The 24,405-nt window shown below is 42.1% G+C and overlaps 2 protein-coding genes across 6 annotated transcripts in view; one reads left to right on the top strand and one right to left on the bottom strand.

Moving 5' to 3' along the window:
- LOC117675283 (tubulin alpha-1D chain) overlaps positions 1-24,405 on the bottom strand; it is a 27,915-nt gene continuing 3,510 nt past the window's right edge. The window contains exons 1-5 of one of the 3 annotated variants that reach the window (XM_087881627.1): positions 4,594-4,660; positions 1,811-2,033; positions 1,274-1,422; positions 310-1,094; positions 1-261 (exon numbers count right to left, since the gene is read on the bottom strand). In XM_087881627.1, the coding sequence (XP_087737753.1) occupies positions 111-261; positions 310-1,094; positions 1,274-1,422; positions 1,811-2,033; positions 4,594-4,596 (1,311 nt within the window). In that variant the 5' untranslated portion in view covers positions 4,597-4,660 and the 3' untranslated portion in view covers positions 1-110. Of the gene's footprint in view, positions 1,095-1,273; positions 1,423-1,810; positions 2,034-4,593; positions 4,685-24,405 lie in introns of those variants that run through there. The other 2 variants (XM_034433771.3, XM_034433772.3) reach the window with 2 other exon arrangements.
- Positions 11,674-24,405, top strand: part of LOC117675282 (tubulin alpha-4A chain) — a 27,033-nt gene continuing 14,301 nt past the window's right edge. The window contains exons 1-2 of one of the 3 annotated variants that reach the window (XM_087881625.1): positions 11,674-12,102; positions 23,038-23,141. The gene's annotated coding sequence lies outside the window, so the exon portion shown is untranslated. Of the gene's footprint in view, positions 12,107-23,037; positions 23,142-24,405 lie in introns of all 3 variants that reach the window. The other 2 variants (XM_087881624.1, XM_087881626.1) reach the window with 2 other exon arrangements.

Consider the following 24,405-nt stretch of genomic DNA (forward strand, 5'->3'; position numbering starts at 1 on the left):
TACAATGATTAAAATTTTATTGAGAAGGGACTCCCCAAGTAGTAAAGCAACGGATAAATTAGTTATACAGAGAAATTAATTAATTCATACTGTATTATTAATATTCAGTGTTAATACTCATCGCCTTCCTCTTCTTCTCCTTCTCCTTCAATGCTATCTGTGCCCACCTCTTCATAATCCTTCTCCAGGGCGGCCATGTCTTCCCGAGCCTCAGAGAACTCCCCTTCCTCCATCCCTTCCCCAACATACCAGTGCACGAAGGCCCGCTTGGCATACATTAGATCAAACTTGTGGTCCAGGCGGGCCCAGGCCTCAGCAATGGCTGTGGTGTTGCTCAGCATGCAGACTGCCCGCTGAACTTTGGCTAAGTCTCCCCCGGGAACCACAGTGGGAGGTTGGTAGTTGATGCCCACTTTAAAGCCTGTAGGACACCAGTCTACAAACTGGATTGTTCGCTTTGTTTTAATGGTGGCAATGGCAGCATTGACATCCTTAGGTACCACATCCCCTCGATACAAAAGGCAGCAGGCCATGTATTTGCCATGGCGGGGGTCACACTTCACCATCTGGTTAGCAGGCTCAAAGCAAGCATTGGTGATCTCAGCCACCGAAAGCTGCTCGTGGTAGGCCTTCTCCGCAGAGATAACCGGAGCATAGGTAGCCAGAGGGAAATGGATACGAGGGTAGGGCACTAGATTGGTCTGGAACTCTGTCAGGTCTACATTCAGAGCCCCATCAAAGCGCAGTGAGGCAGTGATGGAGGACACAATTTGGCCAATCAGCCTATTCAGATTTGTGTAAGTCGGGCGTTCAATGTCCAGGTTTCTACGGCAGATATCATAGATGGCTTCATTGTCTACCATAAAAGCACAATCTGAGTGCTCAAGAGTGGTATGTGTGGTGAGGATTGAATTGTAGGGTTCCACCACAGCTGTTGATATTTGAGGTGCTGGGTAAATGGAAAACTCCAGCTTGGACTTCTTGCCATAATCCACAGAGAGCCTTTCCATCAACAAGGAAGTAAAACCTGATCCGGTGCCTCCTCCAAAACTGTGAAAGATGAGAAATCCCTGCAATCCTGTGCATTGGTCTGCCTGGAGAAATGGGGAAAAAACCAAATGGGAACAGTAAGTTGGGTTTAGAAAATTAGGTGGAGTGGCCTGAAGCATAACCATGTAAAATCTCCACTCCTGTAAATTAACCAGGCCTCCTTCTATATTCTTAAAGACAAATCCAACTCAATCCTACTTTCCTTATCATCAATTTCAATTACCAGCTTTCGGATCCTGTCCAACACCAAATCAATTATTTCTTTGCCAATAGTGTAGTGACCACGAGCATAGTTATTGGCAGCATCTTCCTTTCCAGTGATCAGCTGTTCTGGGTGGAAGAGTTGACGGTATGTGCCAGTCCGAACCTCATCTAGAATTCAAGGTACAGAATAGATCAGATCATTCCCATTTTAATTATTGTGCTTCTTGCGTTCTGAAATTTGTACACTTTTTTTATTTATTTGTAGTATTTTTAGCTGCTTTCCTTGAGAGATCAAGATTTGCTAGCTCTTATGGTTGCTAGAGGTATGGAACTGGTGCAGCTTTGAGATTCTTTTTAGAAGACCCAGAGTTCTTAACTATCCAATAAACTGCAGAGATTTGGGGGCACACAATAGTTAATTTTAATTTATTATATCTATACCACAAAATCCAAAGGTGGGGGCCATCTTTGGATTCTGAACAGTACCCAGACAAAATTACACAGATTTATCTCAGAATGATGGAGTCAGGTTCCCCTCCTAACAGGCACCACTCACCAATCACAGTAGGTTCTAGATCCACAAAAACAGCTCGAGGCACATGTTTCCCTGCCCCAGTCTCACTGAAGAAGGTATTAAAGGAGTCATCTCCACCTCCAATAGTTTTGTCACTGGGCATCTGCCCATCTGGCTGAATTCCATGCTCCAGACAGTAGAGTTCCCAACAAGCATTGCCAATCTGCACACCAGCCTGGCCAACGTGGACAGAAATGCATTCACGCTGAGAAAAAACAAACAAAATCCATTATCGGTGTAGAAGCTACCTGTGATCCGAAATAGAGTACAGAATATAGTATGCAACTGCTGAATGTGGTGAGCTACCCCAAAATGATGGGTGATTAATCTTCTAAGCAGTGAAGCATTTCTAATAAACTGTTTCAACTCCTACCCTCAAAACGATGCTATAGAGCACTGCACACCAGAACAACTAGACACAAGAACAGTTTTTTCCTGAAAAACCATCACTCTGCTAAACAAATAATTCCCTCAACACTGTCAAGCTATTTACTAAGTCTGCACTACTATTAATCTTCTCATAGTTCCCACCATCCATCTCCTCCCACTTATGACTGTATGACTGTAACCTTGTTGCTGGTTCCTTACGGTTTATATTGATATTGTTTCCTAATATGATTTGATTGCTTATTTGTTCCCTATGACTGTCATTAAGTGCTGTACCTTATGATTCTTGACGAATGTATCTTTTCTTTTATGTACACTGAGAGCATATGCACCAAGACAAATTCCTTGTGTGTCCAATCACACTTGGCCAATAAAGAATTCTATTCTATTCTATTCTATTCTATTCTATTCTATTCTATTCTATTCTATTCTATTCTATTCTATTCTATTCTATTCTATTCCATTCCATTCCATTCCATTCCATTCCATTCTATGTCTGTATGCCAACCATCCTCCTAGTCAAGGAAGATTATTACATGTTTCCTGAGGTCTTCCTGGCTCTGCCTACTTGGCTCGGGTATTCTGGCACACATCCTAGTTCTCTTCCAATAATTCAGGCCTAGCACTATCCCAGCAAGTATCTGAGAAATATTCTTTCTTCAGTCAGATTCAAAGTTAATAATCTGGGCTATAAGGAAAGAAAAATCTCCTCTCTTGAGTTTCCAAGAGACGCAGAGGACTGAGTGGTAGAAAACTGCCTGGGATAAAAGGGTCTTTTCCTAAACCTCCTAGAACTGGTCAAATTGTATCTTCCTTCCTTTAATTTATCCTCTGCTGTAACTAATTAATTAGACTAACTGTGTTTAATCTGGAAAAATTGAAGGAATAATTTTGCCCAAGATCTGTAGGTAGACATCTGTAAGGTCAGTACCGTGAGTCAAAAAACATGTCATCGGAAGGAAGCCATAGGGCTGCTTTTAGATAACATGTTACTTTAAATTTTAAAATGTTGCACTGATGTCCTCTTTTTCTTCTCCAAGAAGGGTAACTTTATGCACATTTTCTTATAAATTTATTTACATTAGATTTATACCTTGCCTTTCAGTTTACATCTGTCCGTACCAAACTTGAAAACACATTTTCTTCCTCACTTGTATAGGTAAAAGTAAAGGTTCCCCTTGCACATATGTGCTAGTCGTTCCCGACTCTAGGGGGCAGTGCTCATCTCTGTTTCAAAGCCGAAGAGCCAGCGCTGTCCGAAGACGTCTCCGTGGTCATGTGGCCGGCATGACTCAACGCCAAAGGCTCATGGAACACTGTTACTTTCCCACCAAAGGTGGCCCCTATTTTTCTATTTGCATTTTTTACATGCTTTCGAACTGCTAGGTTGGCAAAAGTTGGGACAAGTAACGGGAGCTCATCCCGTTACGCGGCACTAGGGATTTGAACAGCTGAACTTCTGACCTTTCTATCGACAAGCTCAGTGTCTTAGCCTTGTGTGTGTGTATATGTGTGTGTGTGTGTGTGTGTGTGTGTGTGTGTGTGTGTGTCCCACTTGTATATATAAGTGTAAACTCCAAGCATAGTAAAGCTGCTGAAATCCTAGCACATAGGATTGTTACAGCTGGCAGTTTTATTCCGTATTTCTTAAGCTGGAAATAAAACTTCTGTATTTAGAAAGCACTTGTTGAAGTGATGATTCAGTTTCAGGTCATGAGTGAATTTGAAGGCTGGTGATAGTTTAACTCTACTCCTGTAAGTCTAGCATTCTGTTTCCCCACCAAGATGCTCTCCTTTGAATTGAGGACATGCTTGGTGGGTTACCAAAATCTGTTTTTTGGCATTGTGATTAAGCATCCACAGCTCACCCAAAGCACTTTCAAAAATATAGTGTTGATATAACTTTTACTGGAACTAAGACTAAGCAAGGGGGGGAGGGAGGGAGAAAGAGAGAGGGAGAGAAATATAAGCTGGGAAATAAAAATATCCCCCTAGCAACTTTTCCATCCTGAACATCTTTCAAATATGTGCAATTCCCAAAATTTCTAACAACTTCCTGGGAATTCTGGGAATAGACAACCTTAGATCCAGAGCTGCTCAAGTTAGTGAAAGCTATTCCTCTCCAATGTTATGGAATTGTTGTTTCTTGTCTCTTTTTCATACCTTTTAAGATATAGCTCAGCATAGACCTAAGCATTCCTGGATTTCCACAGAAAAGGCACTGAGATTGCATTGCATATTACATATTGAACGAGAGAGAGAGAGAGAGAGAGAGAGAGAGAGAGAGAGAGAGAGATCAACCCAGAAAACTAAAAGATAAAACAAATAAAAGTTCCCTTCCATCTCCAGGGAAGCTAAGCAGTCCAAGCAAGACTCACCATCTTGCAAAACTTCTTTGACCTGGCAAGCGAAGAGCCCAGAGGACGAAAGTTGAGAATTAAGCTGTTCTTTGCAAAGCTGGCTTTTATAGCATTGCCAGCAGAAAAAAAATGCTTTGTTGTTAGAAACGGATTCAGGTTAGCTTTTGTCAGAATGGTTTCTGAGTTACAGTCCAGCTCAACAAGTAATCAGTAATGAAAGCAAAGCTAGGCCTTGGTTACAACTAACAATTCTATTATAACTAACCCAGATTGTATACATGTGTTGGAGAGGGAGCACAAATAATATTCCGACCACAGAAAATTCTCATTATGTTGTTCAGTCAAGATGCATGGCCAAAGCAAGGTTGAACTTAGTGGATTTTAAAGATGATATTGAGCACTGTATTTTGGTTTAACTCTTATAGGAAGTTAGCATTCACCCCTCTCGTAGAAGAATGAATATTTTAGGAAATATTAAAAAGGCAAAATATTATATTCCCCTGGATGAGAAATGGAGAAACATGTTTTAAAGACAAAGCAGCTTTCTGCCTCCCTACACCTTTGTCAATGGGCCATTAAGGACTCAGCCAAGCTCACTCATTCCCCCCACCACCTTTGTCAATGGACCATTATCTGCAACACAATAGGACCCATCTAGCAACAGAAATTCACCACATGGCACCTGGGAAGATTACATCAGCCAGCAAGGCTAGCTAACACCCCCACCCCCTGGGAGTCTGATAACCAATCAGGATACTCTTCCTGTGCCCCAGGAAGTTCAAAGCTCAGAGAGGGCATAAAACCAAGGCACATTCAGCATCTTGGCCTCTTTTCTGCTCAAGAACTCAAACCATGTGATCCTGTCCACCATTAAACCATCTTTCCAAGCAGTCTCCATGTTTCCAGTGTCTTTTTCCCCACTTGGAACTGAACCCAGAAGGATATTTCTTCCAACACTCTCTTATTTGTTTAATTTCCCTGCTTGTTCTTCAGAACATGGGGTGTTGATGACTTTATTGTCATTTTATTGTAACATATTTGTACTGTTGCATTTTAGTGTGGAGAGCATGCATGGAGCAGCGTATAAGCCTACTAAAATAAATAAGCAAAAGTAAATAACTACGGTACCTCTTATACTAGCTCAAGGAAGTTAGAGAGACAGTTTGATCTAGAGATTAAGACACCAGGCTAGAAAGCGGGAAACCATGTGTTCAAGTCCTGCCTTAGCAGGAAAGCTAGCTGGGCGACCTTGGGCCAGTCACTCCCAAATCACCTCACAAAGCTGTTGCTTTGGGGAAAATATGAGGAAAGTGGTTTGGTTATATGTTCGCTGCCTTGAGTTATTTGTCATAACTCATAACTCATCATAAAGACAGGATATAAATAAATAAATAAAATAGGCTGCCAGGTTTTTCAAAAGTGTGCAACAGAGCCCAGGTTGCCATGAGAACAAGATGAGGTTCTGCGAGACACTAATGTTCACTTCAAGACATTAAATTGTCTGCCACTAGAGGTTTGCCTCTTGGTCCAAGATTCTGGGATATATGCCACAAGGAAAGCAAATCTGCCTGAGCAGAAAATATGGAATAGTAACACCCCTCTCCCAATTCTCAACCTGATAGCGGCTAAAAGAGATAACACAGCAGGGGTGGGTTTCAAAACCCATCACTACCGGTTGGCTTGTGGGCGTGCACACGCGCGCTCGCATGTGCAATGCTTCTGTGCATCTGCAGAAGCATCCGGGCAGGTGGGCGGAGCCCAGGGGTGAAATTTTCTTTACCAGTTCTGTGGGCGTAGCTTGGTGGATGTGGCAGGGGAAGAATACTGCAAAATCTCCATTCCTACCCCACTCCAGGGGAGAATACTGCAAAATCCCCATTCCCTCCCCACTCCTGGAGGAAGGATATTGCAAAATCTCCATTCCCACGCCACTCTGGGGCCAGCCAGAGGCGGTATTTGCCGGTTCTCCGAACTACTCCAAATTTCCACTACCGGTTCTCCAGAACCTGTGAAAACCTGCTGGATTTCACCCCTGGCAGAGCCTCCCACTGCCACCACTACCGGTTCACCCAATCTGGTGCAAACCAGTAGCAACTCAGTAGTATCTACTTTGCTGGAAATGTAGCATTGGTCTCTTCAGTCCTGTGAGGCTCACCGAAGATACGTTTCCTGACAAAATCAGCCTACAATAGCTCTTCTGTCCAGGGATGGGTTCCAAATTTTTTTACTACCAGTTCTCTGAGCGTGGCTAATTTTGTGGTCATGGCTTGATGATCATGTGACAATTCTTTAGATTTAGCAGAGGTACTGGTCTACCAGGCTTTTAACTGCTTGCAGAGCTGTACCGGTCTACTCATTTTGTTTTTGGAGGCACTGGTCTACCCATTTATTTTTGCAGGCACTGGTCTACCTATTTATTTTTGCAGGCACTGGTCTATCTATTTATTTTTGGAGGCACTGGTCTACCCATTTATTTTTGCAGGCACTGGTCTACCCATTTATTTTTGCAGGCACTGGTCTACTCATTTGTTTTCTTTTACCACTGATCAGCTGTAGGGCGGCCCTTTGAAGCTCCACGGCAAGAATTTAAACAGTTTTTTTACCTCTAGCGGATAGCTGGGACTCAGGAGGCAGCAATAGATTGGGGGTGGAGCCAATAAAAGGTAAGAATAATGCAGGAGGGTGAGGGGTGGGGGCGGGGTGGGGGCAGGGGGTGCAGAACCGGTTTGGTGACGTCATATCATCACCACTACCAGCTCGGCCAAACCGGGCTGAACCAGGAGGAACCCACCAAATGCTTCTGTCCTGTCTAAATAATGTCCATGAAATGCAGAGTCCCATAAGTCTTGTTGAAAAAGAGAACGATGGGCCATTTCAACTTATCAATTCAAATATATATAAGGGAGAGAGGAGGATCCTCACTTTGATGAACATCTTCACACCCTTATGTTGTTTAAGTAAGTGCGGTCTATGTGGCTTTATTTATAACTCCTGTATAAATTTATAACCAAAAACACAGGTTATATTCTATGCTAAGCCAATGATTTACGAACTATCATGATTGTGTTCACACAACACATCAAGCCCAAACCAAACACGTCCTGTTATGGTTTAATGTTTGTATGGACCCAGCCAATGAGAGTGAGAACCAAATGAGTCTGAAGATATTGGCGAAACTATTTGCAGACTATGGTGGCACATAAAACTCCTCATCTAGAATAACAAATGGAGACTTGTTTCTAACTCTTTCCACTTTTTTTATTTCTTTTGGTAATGTTGGTAATTGTGATGTGGGCAACCTGTAGTTTGGGATATGTGGAAAACAAGAGATAGGATAGTATAATTCTGGGTGGATAGAAGGCTTGAGTGAGTTTAATGAAAATATAGTAATAAATTGAAAACATTCCCTCCTTATACTGATATACATCATGAAATAATATGTCAGGAGTGACATGATAGCAACGTTCCAATATCTCAGGGGCTGCCACAAAGAAGAGTGAGTCAAGCTATTCTCCAAAGCACCTGAGGGCAGAACAAGAAGCAATGGATGGAAACTAATCAAGGAGAAAAGCAACCTAGAACTAAGGAGAAATTTCTTGACAGTTAGAACAATTAATCAGTGGAACAACTTGCCTCCAGAAGTTGTAAATGCTCCAACACTGGAAGTTTTTAAGAAGAGATTAGATAACCATTTGTCTGAAATGGTATAGGGTTTCCTGTGTAGGAAGAAAAATCCACTCTGATTCCAAGCTGGGAGAAAGACACTGGAAATAAAATGGAGACTGGCTGGTTGGAAAGAAGGTCTCTGTATATTTGGCTTCCAGAAACTTCAGTGACAGCAGCATGTTTCTGGGGTGGCTGACAAAATGGCTGAGTGAGTGGATGGATTTTTAAAGAGTTCTGGAATTTGGTGATTGAGATGCTCCAGGGGGTTGTGAAATGTAGTGAGACTTGTGTCTTTTACTATTTCAATGATGGTGGTTTAATCTTATTATGTCCTTAGAATTTGGGAGGGGGGATGCAATTTTTTTTTATATATAGTAAGTTTATTTCCATTTTTTAAAAACCAATTCTTTACATATATACATACAAAGTTATTGCAACAAACGTACACAAATATGCGCCTATACAATTTAGGGACTTCCGGTGACATCACTTTGTAGCAGGTCGGGATCGGACAGGACTCCTGGCTCGATCTGCTTCTTCCCAACTGGTGAACGGCTTTTTATGGCCAGCGCTGACCGCGAGGAGGTCAATGAAAGTGTGGTGAGCTGAGACACATGAGGAAGTGGCGATCCCGTGAGTCGTTCAGTAGATACCTCGACCCTAGTGACTGGGGAGAGGAAGCTGTTAATGGCTGCCCCCGGACTGTGACTAAACCATTTTGGAAGGGAAGTCCACGTTGCAACGAGCAGCAGGAGGGGCTGGAAATAGTTGAATGCTTGGGACAATTGTAATCGCAATCAGAGAAAGGGGAGAAAGAACTGGGACTTCTTTGTGTTAGACCTGCCAGCGAAATGTGGTTTTAACCACATGTAGAGCGGCTGTAGCGAGAGAGGTGAACTTTCTTTCTGGTGCTGACTGGAGGGACTAAACAGACCGATTTGTTGGCAATCGAAGAGAAATTAGAGATCTGAAGCTCCTCTTTGTGGTCCTTTTCTTATCTGTAACTATCCCACCATTTCTGTGAAGATGAATATGGAGTGAACGCTCGATCTCTGTCCTCCCCCTCCATTTGATGGTGAACCCCCACGGAGGAGATAACTGAATGTTGCAATCCACGCTCCTGTGAACTTTATTATTGATGGCTTGCTTAAATCCTAAGGGAGACTTTGTGCTGGAGGAGTGAACTTCTAATTCCTGGTATTATATAGATTGATTAGCAACTATGTCAACCGCAGCGACAACTACAGCGATTAAAACAGGGAAAAAAGTTGTTATGTCCTCAGTTGTGTCATCTCCGATTTTGTCAACTTCGATGATAGTGAAAAATACTGAGGATCAGACTTTTGTGGGAAAGACTCTCACCCTGCAAAGCCTGCAGGGGATGCTCCAAGCTATGCAGGTGGTTATGATAAAGAATCAGGAGTTTATCTCCAAAAAACTTGAAAAACTTGAGGATCTTACTTCAGATATGAAAGACGAAATGGGAGCGGTAAGGGGTGGATATTAAGGAACTAAATGAGAGGTTAGAAGAAATACGAGGTGACATGGTGAAGCAGGAGGGAAGACCACAGAAGGTGGAAACCAGGATAGGTAGATGTGAAGGTCGACTGGATGGTTATGAACGTGAACAGATTTCAGTAAATAGGGCTGTGGAAGAGGAGATAATTTTCTTGGAACTGGAAAGATCTTCTTTCATTTTAAGACTGCAAGATGTAACAGAGGAAAAAGGAGAAGATTTAAAAGGAATTACGGGGAACATTATTTCTGAAATCTTGGAAAAAGATAAAGCTGTGGTCCTTAGTGATATTGATGAGGTATTCCGGGTCTTTACTAATTATGCAAAGAGATATAATCACCCACGAGAAGCGCATATTAGGTTTAGTAAGAAATCTGTGCGGGAGGAGATCTATAAGAAATCCCGGGACCAAGCTGTAATATTTAGGGGAAAACAGATTTCAGTTCTAAACCAAGTTCCAAGATGGGTTAGGGAAATCAGGAGGAATTACCAGCCTTTAACGTTGCAGCTGAGGAAGAATGGGATTATGTATAGGTGGTTACTACTGGAGGGTCTCATGTTCACGTGGAATGATAGAAAAGTTAAAATAGAAAACCGCCGGGATGCTCAGGAATTTTATGAACATAATTTTAAAGGTACGCAACTGAAGCTGAAATTAGAAAGGGAGGAGGAGAGTAGAAGCTCAGAGGAGCTACAGAAGAAAACAGTGTGGGAAACCAAGAGGAGAGGAAGAAGGAGGGGAAATTGGAGGAAAAAGGAGGGGGAGGCAGAGAGATGGTGTTACCAAGAGAAACCCGACAAACCAAGAAAAAGGTATTAGGAAAATAGGACTAATAGGAGGAGGGGAAGAGGTGCAAATTCTTAATCCCATCAACTCCAGCCTTCTGGGGGAGCTGGGCTGAAGGTGTTTTGTTTAAAAATAGGCTGGCCTGGATTTCTTAACGGGCACAAAATATCTGTCTCTAAAGATTTCAGGATTCTGCTTGAGGCAGCTTCAGTTTTCCTATAGCGGGAAGACTGGGATTGCTTTCTGCTTTTAAGTGCACATTTCTCCTTTGGGGAAATATAACACTCTGCCTCTTTTAATATTCCCCAAAATATTTCATTCTCTAGGAAGGGGGGGGTGTCTTCCCACATCTGCTTGAACAGGGGATTGGGCCAGAAGTTCTCCAAGGTCCCTCCCAATCTGTTATTCTGTTATAGGAGCAGTAATTTTAAAAACAGCTTACTGCCACTGCATTCAAATGAATCCCACTATGCATTATTTATATTGTCTAATGTTTAACCATATACTAAAAAAAAAATCTTGTGTCTGCAATCTTTATCTGGGTGAAAGAGTGTATCATTAGGGAAAAGATTTTCAACCAAAATGGGCTAGCTTACAAAATGTATCCAGTGGGTGGGACCCATAACTCCTGTGGAATTAAAATTTGGCAAATTTTAAGGCATAAAAATTACCATAAAGCACTTTGCCATAGTACAAAATGTCATAAAACATTTATGTGGTCAACTACTGATGTTTGGCTGTGCAATACCGTTCAAAATTGGCCACTTTCAAGAAAGCTACATCTCTGAATAACTCTCTGATCTTTTTAAGAACCTTTCAAGTACATTGTCGAAAGCACAAATGAGGAATTATTTGGTAAGGAAATATATCTGGAACAATGTGTCATGTGTCTAATTAAAATTAAAAAGCAAGGTATAAATACCATGGATGTATATGTATTGATCAGGAGCATTTAAAACCAACATAGCTCTGCTCTTTATCCCCTTGCTGGTCTCGCCCATTGTCGTCAAGCATCATACTGATGAGAGGAATGGGTTAAGCCAGGAATTGGTCCTGCGTCCTATTTTCTGCCTGGCTTTCCTCAGACCATATCGGCACATGCACACAAGTCATTTAAGTTTCATCTGCCGCTTGGTGGGTGCGTCAGCTCCACAACAGAGCTCATATTGATAGGACTTGTCTAGACTTGTTAAAGAGTTTTGTCTCTGTGCCTCAGGAGAAAGCAGCAGCATTGCCCACCCATGGTATGAAGCCAAGGAGGCAATGTCTGGCTTTGTTTCCAAGGCAACAGACAAGTCTGAACACAGAGGCCTGTTTGCAGGACAAACAGGAGCTGTTCCAAAGAAGTAAGTGCCCTTTTTCTTCTTCTAACTTAATAATTCCAGCAAGTTTGAGTTTGGAGAAGCCGGTGATGGATTCCTATCAACAGAAACTAATGGGTTTAGCTATAGCTTCCATCCAGCACCTTTCATTCTTTGGATTGTGACGGATCCCAGCTGAAGTTTTCTGTCAACCCAAGCCAAGCAGCAGGAGTCCCAACCCTAGAGCCTTCAGCAAAGCAAGTATATACCCTGTTCTTGAAATGTGATTAGGAAAAGTTGACTTTTCTTTCTACTAGGGCACAACCTTATAATTCTAGCTCCGTTCACAAGAATAATTTATATTTGTGCAACACGAGAGCAGGAGGGATTGAATGGCAAGATCCAGGTCGCTCTGCTTGCTGTTATGCTTGTAGAACTTGTGAGTAAGTGACTGTTTGATGATCTTTGTAACAATAAAATGTGTCAGGCTGTGTTGTGTGATGGGAAGTTGCTAGCAGCTAGCTCGTTATCTGCTTCTGTTGCCAATTATTGTTTTACTAAGATTGAGGAGGATCAATGGTTTAAAGTAATCAGCCTTTCTATATTTTCACAACTTTTTGTTGAAGTGTGTGTGTGTGTAAGTGTGCATGCGTGCGTGCGTGCACGCTTTACAATTAACTAGCCAGACTGCAGTTCCATACTGGTATTTTGCAATTCAAAGCTCCATTGTTTAACTGAGGAATTTTAACTTAGCAGTGCCCTCTGGTGTTAATCATATTACTGCATGTATGAGGAATTGTCAGTTTCAGGACCTTGAAGTCATCAAAACACTTTTGTTGAGGAAAATTTACTTACTACCAACCACACTGTTCCTCAACCTTGGCAACTTTTAAAATGTGTGGACTTCAAATCCCAGAATTCTTCAGTCAGCATTCCCCACAGTTCAAGTTTACACATCTTAAAGTTACCAAGACTGAGAAACACTGGACAGGAGGACTGGCATTGGCACAAACCCCTTTGACAAGGAGGAACATAGTATGAGCCATGGTGGCGCAGTGGTTAGAGTGCAGTACTGCAGGCTACTTCTGCTGACTGCAATTTGGCAGTCTGAATCTCACCAGGCTCAAGGTTGACTCATCGGTAAAATGAGGTAAAATGAGGACCCAGATTGTTGGGGGCAATATATGCTGACTCTGTAAATTGCTTAGAGAGGGCTGGAAAGCACTGTGAAGCGGTATATAAGTCTAAGTGCTATTACTATTGCTATTCCATCATTCACCTGAAACAATAGTACGTCTGGTCCAGAAGTTTGGGGCTTTGTTCTGTAGCATTCTGCAGCCTATATTTCTTATCCCTGTGCTTCCAAGAATTATGTTGGGAAAGAACCAGGTTTAAGGAAAAGACTAAACCTTCAGAAGCTGAAACTGAATGTGCCCATGCTTGAACATTATGAAAGGAAAGCATTGCCCTATCCCCATGACGGCAAACCTATGGCACGCATGCCACAGGTGGCATGCATAGCCCTATCGGTGGGCACGCAAGCTCGGTGGGCATGCATGTGCGTGCCGGCCAGCTGATTTTCGGGCCTTCTGGGCTCCCGGATGTTGGCAAACAGGCCGTTTCCAGCCTCCGGAGGACTTCCGGGGGGGGGCTGTTTTCGCCCTCCCCAAACTCCTAGAAAGGCTCTGGAGCCCGGGGAGAGAGAAAAATGGGCCTACTTGGCCCATTGTGCCATCATGTGCCAGAAGCGGGGGGGAGGAGTGGGGGGGTCACATGCACATGCACGGGGGTAGGGCCAGTGGTGAGTTGCTCCCAGTTTGCACTGGTTTGCAAGAACTGGTAGTAAAATTTTGTAGTAGTTCGGAGAATCAGTAATAACATTGGCTGGCCACGCCCCCGAACCGGTCCCCGGCCCGGTCGCCACTCACTTATCCCACCCACCTCATTAGAGGCTCTTTTTTTTTACTTTTAAAAGCCTTTTTTCTACAACCTCTTCGGCTAAAAAAATGCTTTTAAAAGTTAAAAAAAAAGCTTCTGATGATCGCGCAGCTCAGCTGGGATCATCAGAGGCTTTTAAAAGCATTTTTTCCTGCAACCTCTTAAGGTTGTAGAAAAAATGATTTTAAAAGTTAAAAAAAAAAAGTTGGCCATGCCCACCCAGTCACATTACCCCCCCACCAAGCCACGCCCATAAAATAAGCCACGCCCACAGAACCGGTAGTAAAAAATTAACCCTAACCCACCCTAACCGTTGCAGCACCCCCATGTTCACATGATTTAAACTTGGATGCTTAACAACTGATTCACATTTATGATCATTACAGTGTCCTGAGGTCATGTGATCACCTTCTGTGACTTTCTGACAAGCAAAGTCAATGGGGAAACCAGATTCACTTAACATCCATGTTACTAATTTAACAAACTGTAGCGATTCTACAGCGTTTTAACAAACTGTAACAAATGTGGCAAGAAAAGTCATAAAATGGGGCAAGGCTCACTTAACAAATTTGTCACTTAACAACATAAATTTTGGGCTCAATTGTGGTTGCACGTGATGGACTACCTGCATTTCTATGGCACAAGCCTTATATGCCTTACATAAGCTATTAAGATTCTGCATAACGTAAGATATAACCTTTGCAAAACAGTATAGTGTGGAATGTTCCTGACCAGGATTCTCACCAGCTCAGCTCTTTTTTCCAGTGTTCATTCCATGCCATGCCATTCTATTTCCCACTTTGTCCCCCACCAATAACATCATTCAGAAGTTCATACACACTAGTTATGTTCAGTCCTTAAACTCTTCCCTCCCAACTGAGACCAAGTTTCAATTATTGGTACTTAATTAAAGGTGCCAGACTAAAAATCAAAGATCATGAGCTCTAGTCCTATCTTAGCCATGAAGCCAGTTAGGTGACTTAGGGCCAGTCACATACATACATACATACATACATACATACATACATACATTTATTTAAATTTCTATACCGCCCTTCTCCTTTCGGACTCAGGGCGGTGAACAGCCAAAAATAAAACATTTGTACACAAAAGCTAAAATAGTTTTAAAATAATTAAATAAAGTTTGGCCCATAATTTAAAACATTTCAATTAAAATCAGTATCAATTTTAAAACCAATATAAAATCAGGCCAGCCCGGCTAACTGAAAGAAATAGGTTTTAAGGGCCTGACGAAAAGTCCAGAGGTCTGGGATCACTCATATCTCTGGGGGTAAATTGTTCCAGAGGGTAGGCGCCATCACAGAGAATGCTCTCCCCCTGGGGGTCGCCAGCCGACATTGTCTGGCTGACGGCACCCTGGGGAGGCCCTCTCTGTGGGAGTGAACTGGCCGGTGGGAGGCAATTGGTGGCAGAAGGCGGTCCTGTAAGTAACCCGGCCCTAAGCCATGGAGCGCTTTTTACTCTGCCCTGGAAAATGAACAGTGATTAACCATCTCCAAAAACATCAAGAAAATTGGAGGGACTAGTCCAGGCAGACACCAGCAGTCCACACTGACTCAAAGATGCTCTCCTCCCAATTAGATATGCGATCTTTCTGTCTTGGCAACATAAGGTTATGTATTTGGAGAATTGTGATTACAACTATTTGTAGCTGGGATTGTCAAACTTTCTGGTGATCCCACAGAGAGTTGCAAACAACTACAAACAGTGTTTCTCAATCCCAGTATCTTTAAAATGTGTGGACTTCAACTCCCAGAGTTCTCCAGCCAGCATGCTGAATTGCTGAGATTGAAACCGCTGACTTTGAAGAAGTTTCTTTTTATTTTACTTTTTACCGCTTGTAAAAAACAGAAAGACTGTCAAAACACGCACAAGCTTGGTTCCCAGCTTTGCCTGTGCGCACAATAGGTAACTGGAGTACTACAAAGTCTGAGATCTCCTGGGATATATAGATTAAACTTTAATTATTAAAAACAAGGATCATATTTATATCTTGCCTGGTTCTCCCCCTCCCCCCCTTCCGTCCCCAATTATTTGTCTGATTTATGGACAGGTTGCACCAGTTCATGGTTTTAGGGGACACAAAACTTTGAGGTTTCAGAATCTCCAAGTTACAGAATTCTACCCTGAACTATATTTACATTCTCCAGCGGTTAGGCAGAAGGCTAGAAGGTGCATTACATATCGTTCTCTGATACAGGTAGACCTCAAATTACAACAGTTCATTTAGTGACCATCCAAAGTTACAGCAGCCCTGAAAAAAGTGACTTATGACCATTTTTCACACTTATGCCCATTGCAGCAACCCCATGGTCACGTGATCAAAATTGGCAACTGATTCATATTTATGACGGTTGTAGTCCTGGGGTCATGTAATCAACTTTTGTGATCTTCTGAGAAGCAAAGTCACTGGGGAAGCCAGATTCACTTAACAACCATGCCACCAACTTAACAACTGCACCAAGCAGGGTTGCAAAATGGGGCAAAATTCACTTAATAACTGTCTTGCTTGACAACAGAAATTCGGGACTCAACTGTGGTCATAAGTTGAGGAGTACCTGAACACAGTGGTGGAATTCAATTTTTTTTACTACCAGTTCTGTGGGCGTGGCTTGGTGGGCGTGGTGTGGCTTGGTGAGCGTGGCTTGGTGGGCATAGCAGGGAAAGGATACTGCAAAATCTCCATTCTCTCCCCACTCCTGGGAGAAGAATATTGCAAAATCTCCATTCCCACCCCACTCTGGGGCCAGCCAGAGGTGGTATTTGCCGGTTCTCCAAACTACTCAAAATTTCCGCTACCAGTTCTCTAGAACCTGTCAGAACCTGCTGAATTTCACCCCTGCCTGAACATCTGTATTCTGCCAGACTTTTTTTTCCTTTCGCCTTGTTGCTATTTCTTCTTTGTGTTTCTTTGGATCAGGTCCCGTCCTGCTTTTTTTTACTTGCTTGCTGCTATGTCTTTAATTGCAAAAGCCTGAAATGCAGGTAAAATGCATTCCATCTTCACCTCATTACCCAAAAGTTGCTCGCTTGACAGGTTGCCAAACAGGACACAGCCAGCTCCAACCAGCGTGGTCAGCAGTGAAGGATGCTGTTAGTTTAGTCCAGCAACTACAATTTACTATGGACTGCCAGAATAAAAATGTTTTGGATAAATTCCTGTGTGCTGGATAGTTTTCAAAGGCACAGGAACTGTACTAGGGAGGCAGGGAAAGTATGATTTAGCAAAAAGTCAAGAATTACATTTTAGTCTCATGACACAGCCAAAGAAGACAGGCTAAGTTTAACAAACACGATTTAATGATTTTATTCCAATAGTGAGCAAAAGTTAGACTGTGATCTGCTAAAATTTATAATTTCAAAGAGATTCTGACCAGTCTACAAAAACTTTACCACTTCCAAACACACACAAAATTAGGCTTCCACATTGAGCTAAACCATGGCTTAATTGCACCTTATTGAACAAACTAGAATTGGTTGTTTGCACATACGCTTTATCTCTCCTAACAATTTTGAAAACGAGTGGCTTTTACAAACTCAATTTGATCCTGCAGTTAACAGAACAACATAGACAACATAGACCAACCAATTTCCAGCTATTTTTTCCTCCCACCTATTACTTGATCTAGTGCAAAATCTGGTATGGATTTTTTCTGGAATGATTACCGTTTGGCATTTCTCTGCACTTGGTGTGACTATGGTATTGAATGAACTCCATTTTAAAAACACTTTCTATTTCTTATTCTGAGCAACCAAAGCAAATGAACTCCTTTTTCTCTGCTGACTCCCGTACAATCTAAATTTCCTTTTGCTAGACTGTTCATAATTAGTTGGTTTTCCTCCACAGTTTCATTATTTCTGCAGTTCCAGGGGTGAGTAAAGGCAATGTTAGTTAAGGAAACAAAATTCTTGTGTCAACCAATCATTTCCTCCTAAAACTCTCTCCCCTTGTATTTGGCTGCCTGCCCAAGCTTTTAGTCCTCCAAAGCTGCCTTCTCATAAACTGGACTGTTTCTTTTGCAATTCTATGGGTGGATTGTGGACAAACTGTTTACACAATGATGGGATTTGTCCCTCTGTCCACTAGTAACAGTAACAGAGTTGGAAGGGACCTTGGAGGTCATCTAATCCAACCCCCTGCTCACACAGGAGACCTATACTAGGGATTCGAACCACTGAACTGCCGACCTTTCTGATCAACAAGCTCAGTGTCTTAGCCACTGAGTCTTTGCAAGAGTTTCAAATCACTAAATCATATAGAAACCACATGCCCACATGTGGCTGGTGTAGTAACAGAGAAGATATGCCCACCTCTCCCCTGCAAACCCTTGGGTTTTTTTTTTTTAGCTTGTTTTAATTTCCTTAATTTAATCTGCTTTTATATAAGGGTCAAATGTCTGTGTGCTTTATCTTGCTCTAAGCTGTTCAGAGTCACCTTGAACCGTGAGATGGGCAGCAAAGAAGATTAGTAAATAAGGAGATAAGTCCAGTGGAGGTAGTGGGTCAGTCATCATTAAACAAGTTTAAACATGCTTGGGATAAACACATGCCCATCATCTGACAAATTACCAAAAAAAAAACCTCAAAGGGCAGATGGACCACTAGGTCTTAATTTCCATCAGTTTTCTATGTTTCTGTGTTAGGATAAGCTCTTGAAATTGTTGGAAGAAATGTCCATCTGGGTTCAGCTTCAAGTGGGGAAAAAGACACTGGAAACATGGAGACTGCTTGGAAAGATGGTTTAATGGTGGACAGGATCACATGGTTTGAGTTCCTGAACAGAAAAGGGCCAAGATGCTGAGTGTGCTATGGTTTTATGCCCACTCTGAGCTTTGAATTTCCTGGGGCCAGGAAGAGTATCCTGATTGGTTGACAGACTCCCAGGGGGTGGGGGTCTTAGCTAGCCTTGCTGGCTGATGTAATCTTTCCAGGTGCCATGTGGTGAATTTCTGTTGCTAGATGGGTCCTATTGTGTTGCAGATAATGGTCCATTGACAAAGGTGGTGGGGGGAATGAGTGAGCTTGGCTGAGTCCTTAATGGCCCATTGACAAAGGTGTGGGGAGGCAGGAAGCTGCTTTGTCTTTAAAACATGTTTCTCCATTTCTCATCCAGGGAAATATATTCTGCCTTTTTAATATTTCCTAAAATATTTCATTCTTCTAGGAGAGGGGTGCTAACTTCATACAAAATAAAAGCCCTTTGACATTTCTTTCAAAGAAAAGAGGATCTTAACTTGCTTTCAAAGCTCTCTCTGGGCAGAATGTTTTGCAAATCAAGGTTTGGGTTGCTGATTCATCTGGACAGCAACTTTTGCCAATTAAAGTTCACAGATTGCCTTAGGGAAGAAGAGGGCCTAAGATTCTTTTTTACCTAAGGCAGATCTTGGGCTGAGTTGCATTTCTCTAGTAAGTACTTGGCAATAACTGCAATACTCCGTGTGTATGTTTTACTGTCCTTTACTAAATCTATTGCCCTGCCCTTCCCACTCCCTTGGCCACCTGCCACACTGTTAAGAAGCAAAGAAAGCTACTGGAAATGTCTGTTCCGCTCCCAGGCTAAAAGAGCATTGGGGTAGAGGAGGTACTTGATTAAATGCCATTAAAGTGAGACAAAGGAATTAGCTTCACATCAACCAGGTCATGCCACCACTCCACATTCTGCCACTACCATTCTGACACTACTCCTAAGTGGGCACACCCACTTAAGTACACTAACTGTTGTTTTAAGGAAAAGAAAAATGGGATGCTGGAAGTTAAGGAAGTTAAGGGACTGGAACATCAGGAGAGCAATGGGGAGGCAAGTGGCTGGATGCTAATCCATACTACACTTTTCTAGTTTCAGATTTAACAGATTAACAGAGTTGGAAGGGACCTAATATGTCATGTAGTCCAACACACACACACACACACACACACACACACCCCTCAAGCAGGAGACCCGGGACCATTTCTGACAAATGGCAGTCCAATCTTTTCTTGAAAGTCTCAAGCGAAGAAGCTCCCACCACTTCCAAAGGCAACTTCTGTTCCATTGGTTGATTGTTCTCACTGTCAGAAAGTTCCTCCTCATTTCTAAGTTGAATCTCTCCTTGGTCAGTTTCCATCCATTATTCCTTGTCTGGCCTTCAGGTGCTTTGGAAAACAGCTTGATGCCTTCCTCTCTGCGGCAGCCTCTCAAATATTGGAACACTGCTATCATGGTCCTTCTCTTCCCCTGGGCATGGCTAGTCTAGTCCCCTGACTAGACTAGCCATGCCCAGTTCCTGTAACCATTCTTCATATGTTTTAGTCTCCAGTCCCCTAATCATCCTGGTTGCTCTCCTCTGCACTTTTTCTAGAGTCTCAACATCTTTTTTATAGTGTGGTGACCAAAACTGGATGCAGTACTCTAGGTGTGATCTTACTAGGGCTTTATAAAGTGGTATTATTACCTCACTTGATCTTGATTGTATCCTTCTGTTAATGCAATTTAGGATTGCATTGGCTTTTTTGGCTGCCACTGCATACTGCTGACTCCTATTTAGCTGATTATCCACTAAGACTCAAAGATCCGACTCACAGTTATTGCTATTAGCCTATTTCCTATCAGCCCAGACAATTATGGTTGATTTGATTGAACCACAGTTTAATACAATCTGCAAACCATAATTTGGTTACTAGAAAAAAGTCTTTTAATGTGAATCTTCTAAATGTACCCTATTCTAACACTGAATAGACAAATCCTTAAGAATTGGACCCCAGGAGCTGTCATTTATTAGGCTCAAACAGCTGAGCCATGTTCTTATACTCATTCATGAATAATAAAAGTATGAATATTCAATACTAAAATGAAAATGACCATTAGCAATAATTTGTATGACTCAAGATAAGGGTGTCATTTTAAATTTGCAACCTATTCTGGTGATTAGCTTTCAGAGTAATTCCAAAACTGTCATATTTATATTAATTGGAGATATTTTATTCTGTCTATTTTTATGTCCTAAAAATAATCTGTTTTGAGGAACAGGAGGAGTCAGACACATATCATGTTGTGACAATTTGGGCATGTACACAGTATGAACTGATTTTAATCCTCCCTCTCCCATCACTTTCATCTAGAATGGCCCTGTCTTACTTTATTGTAAATTGCTAAATCACCAAAAGGTGATTCTAGATCTAGGAAATAAAAGTTTGGCACCAACCCAGGCAATTACAGTTAAATGCAGCTCTTTTTTTTTATGCTATGTGTGGTGCACCAACCAGCATACTGAATTGGCTAGGATCAGGCCAGAGGACTCCAATTCTGCAGAAACAAGTGAACTGCATTGGACTGAAAAAGCCTGCATTGAATGATGCTGGATATTCAGTAGAATCCACTGAGATTTAAGGGAGATGTAGCTAGCAGAACAAGTTGATCTGTGGTTGGGTTGGCTTAAGATATTTGGCTGCTTGATCCAAAGTCCAATGGTATTTGCAATAGTTCAAGATATAATTTGTGTAATGCTGAAGTCAGTTCATATGAGTTGGATATTTCCTATTTCTTTGCCTCAGGTTTGCATTAATAACACCATTTCAAGGGAATGAACCCAATGACTCATTCTGCATCAAAGATTCATTTTTGTGTGCAAGAATCAGCAACAAATGGCTTTCCAGATGTTAGTGAATTGGCAATCCAAGTGTCATGGCAATGGAGACAGATGCTGGCAGTCCTGTTGAGAAACAACTGGTTCCCTACCCTTTTGGAAATGTCCATTTCTCCAGAGAAGATATAAATAGCTATATTGACAAGGAGAGATTCTCCTGAGTTGATGCTATATTATAGGCAGAATCCTCTCACCCTTAACCTGTTGGTGGAATTTCAGCCACCAAATAAAAGCAAGTTTGTTTTTGGAGGCAATGAATACCTTTATTAAGAATTACTAATGATTTCTCAAATGATTATTACCTTGGCTGCTAGAAGCTTTCATTGGTTTTATCTAAGGCTGTGTATCGCTCAGAATATTAAATGTACTTTAAACTGGACTGTGGCTCACCTTGAAAAGTACCACAGACTTGCCTATTTTAATTGAATAAAACTAATTTCACCTGAAGATGAATTCTGGCATAGGACTGCATTCTCATGACCTTCTAGAAATCCCTTAAAATGTGGTTCTTTGAACAGGCCTGGGATCTGGTTGCATCATGGGCAACATCTTTATGTATTTCCTCTCGTCTTTGTTTTTGTTAGATTTAATTAATCTGCTTTTGTAAAATATATATATATATATTTGTTTTATTGTATGATACCCAATCGCTTTGTGCAAGATGGGCAGCCATATAAATGGAAAAAATAAATCAACATCCTTCCTGAAGTACCCACAGTGATATATAAGGGACATGCTAAGGACTCAAGCTGCATTGCTATAATTCTTCCAAGAAACATTCATCTACTTGTAGGTCAACCTGGCCTATCTGTACATTCTAGCACATCTGGAAGACACTAGGACTCCACTATGGAAGGCTCACCTTATGCTGCTCATCTGGCACCAGAATGACTTTCTTATTTTTCCTACCTTAAATTGAAGCTGCTTTCTATTTTATTACTATTAAGCAGCTGTTTATTTTACCCTCTAGATTTTGTTATTGGTTTTATCTTGGATATACAATACAGTATCTATTTCATCTTTTAAAAGTCAAACATTTGAAGGTAGCTATCATGTCCCCTTTAGTTTAATGCCTGCATGAAGCAGTATAATATGCAGAAGAGGAAAAGAGGGCAGAGATGGAGATCAAATGTTTAATGCAGGAAGGCATGAACAATGCAAAATTGATCCCAAAGAAAAATCTGCAGATTTTTAAAAAATCATGTTATTCCCACCTGTACCTCAACATCATTCCACATTGGTTTACTGAACTGCTGAGTGCTAATTTCAGTGTCTATGCAGCAGCTTTTTGTTAAAGATAAGCAGAAATGCAGATGCTAAGCTCAAGGCGAGGAGAACACAGCCCACATATGGAATGTAGCTCCTGAATGCTAAGAACAACTTAAGGGTTTGTCTTTGTCTCACTCCAAGTCTGTCCTATATTCCCCTGGTGGCCTCTCATCCCACTACTAGCCCAGTCTGACTCTGTTTGGCTTCTGACCTGAGTTAAGGATGGTCAAGTGAATGGTAAAGAGCATTGGGGGGGGAGGGGTTTGGAGATTTTTCCCAGGTGAATCCTGACTGCTTGTGGGGTTGAGTTAATAAATAAGTCTACTTTCTTTTTCTCTCCAGATTTCATAGGATATGGCTTTCCTGAAAACTAGCCCAGAGGACTGGAGAACTGGAGAGATTGACTCCATAAAACCAGATACGTAGTAGTTGTTGTTGGATTTTTGGTGAGTTGCCTTCTTCAATAAATTAGAAGACATAAAAAGGTGGCTAAAGGCCATGCCTGAATCCAGGATGAAAACCTGAAGATGCCTCCTTAGCTGGTCCTATTCTTAGCATCTCCCCTAGACATTTAGGTATTTCAAACAAGAGTCAGATTTCACAATCCTGCCAACCTTCAGTAGCTTGCTGCTGGTTGTCACAGCATTATCTATCTATCATGGCCATTCCCCCCTCCCCTTTTTCTCCCTTTTCATGGGTTTCCTATTAGCTTATTCATCTGTTTGTTTATTATTATAAATAGAATCTCTAATGACAATTACAAGCCTGACTTAAACACCAGAGTCAGGCTGTTTGTATACAGGATGTCTTTTCTGCAGAGACTGGGCCCCAGGGAAAGAATACCTGTTCCAGCAAGCGCAGTTGGAGATGCACAAGAAAAGTGAGGCCACATGCCCAGGCCTGCCATCACCATAGGCAACATTCCTAAGCAAAGACAGTGCTGGGGTATGGCGGAGTCTCTTCAGCACTGGAGACAAAAGGATGGCCCTAGTGAAATCTAGTGAAATCTAGTGAAAAAGCCATCCTGATGAAAAGGGGCTGCTCCACTCTCCTTTATGTGCTGTCCAAAGGATTTATAAAGTGATCCCTCCTTTCAATACTGTCCTTGCAAAGCATGTGTACCAAGAGATGCCCACAAGTACTACTTTGCCTCAAAGGATAATGAGTTTGTTGACCACCAGACAAAGATACTCAGTTCTCTAAGTCAGGGGTTCCCAACCCTCTGAGTGTGGACCAGTACGGGGCTGTGGCATGCCAGAAACCAGGCCTTACAAACAAGCAACCCCCCCCTCCCCATCTGCAGGATGCAGGCAGCACATGAAACCATGCCCCCTCTGGTCTGTGGAAAAACCTCTCTCCACAGAATTAGTCCCTGCTGCCCAAAAGGTTGGGGGCCACTGGTCTAAGTGACTCTATGGAAGGGGTTTCCCATGGCTATTTTTTTTTAACTCTGTAGGAAGTTAGCACCCACCCCTTTTCTAGAAGAGTGAAATATTTTAGGAAATATTAAAAAGGCAGAATATATTTCCCTGGATGAGAAATGGAGAAACATGTTTTAAAGACAAAGCAGCTCCCACCTTCCTGCCTCTCCCACCCCCACCCCTGCTTTGTCAATGGAGCAGAGGCAGAAACCCAATCCCCCACCACCTTTGTCAAGGGACCATCATCTGCAACACAATAGGACCCATCTAGCAACAGAAACTCACCACA

Source organism: Pantherophis guttatus, chromosome 1 (assembly GCF_059756535.1).
Source record: "Pantherophis guttatus breed Tessera chromosome 1, ASM5975653v1, whole genome shotgun sequence".
Lineage (NCBI taxonomy): Eukaryota > Metazoa > Chordata > Lepidosauria > Squamata > Colubridae > Pantherophis > Pantherophis guttatus.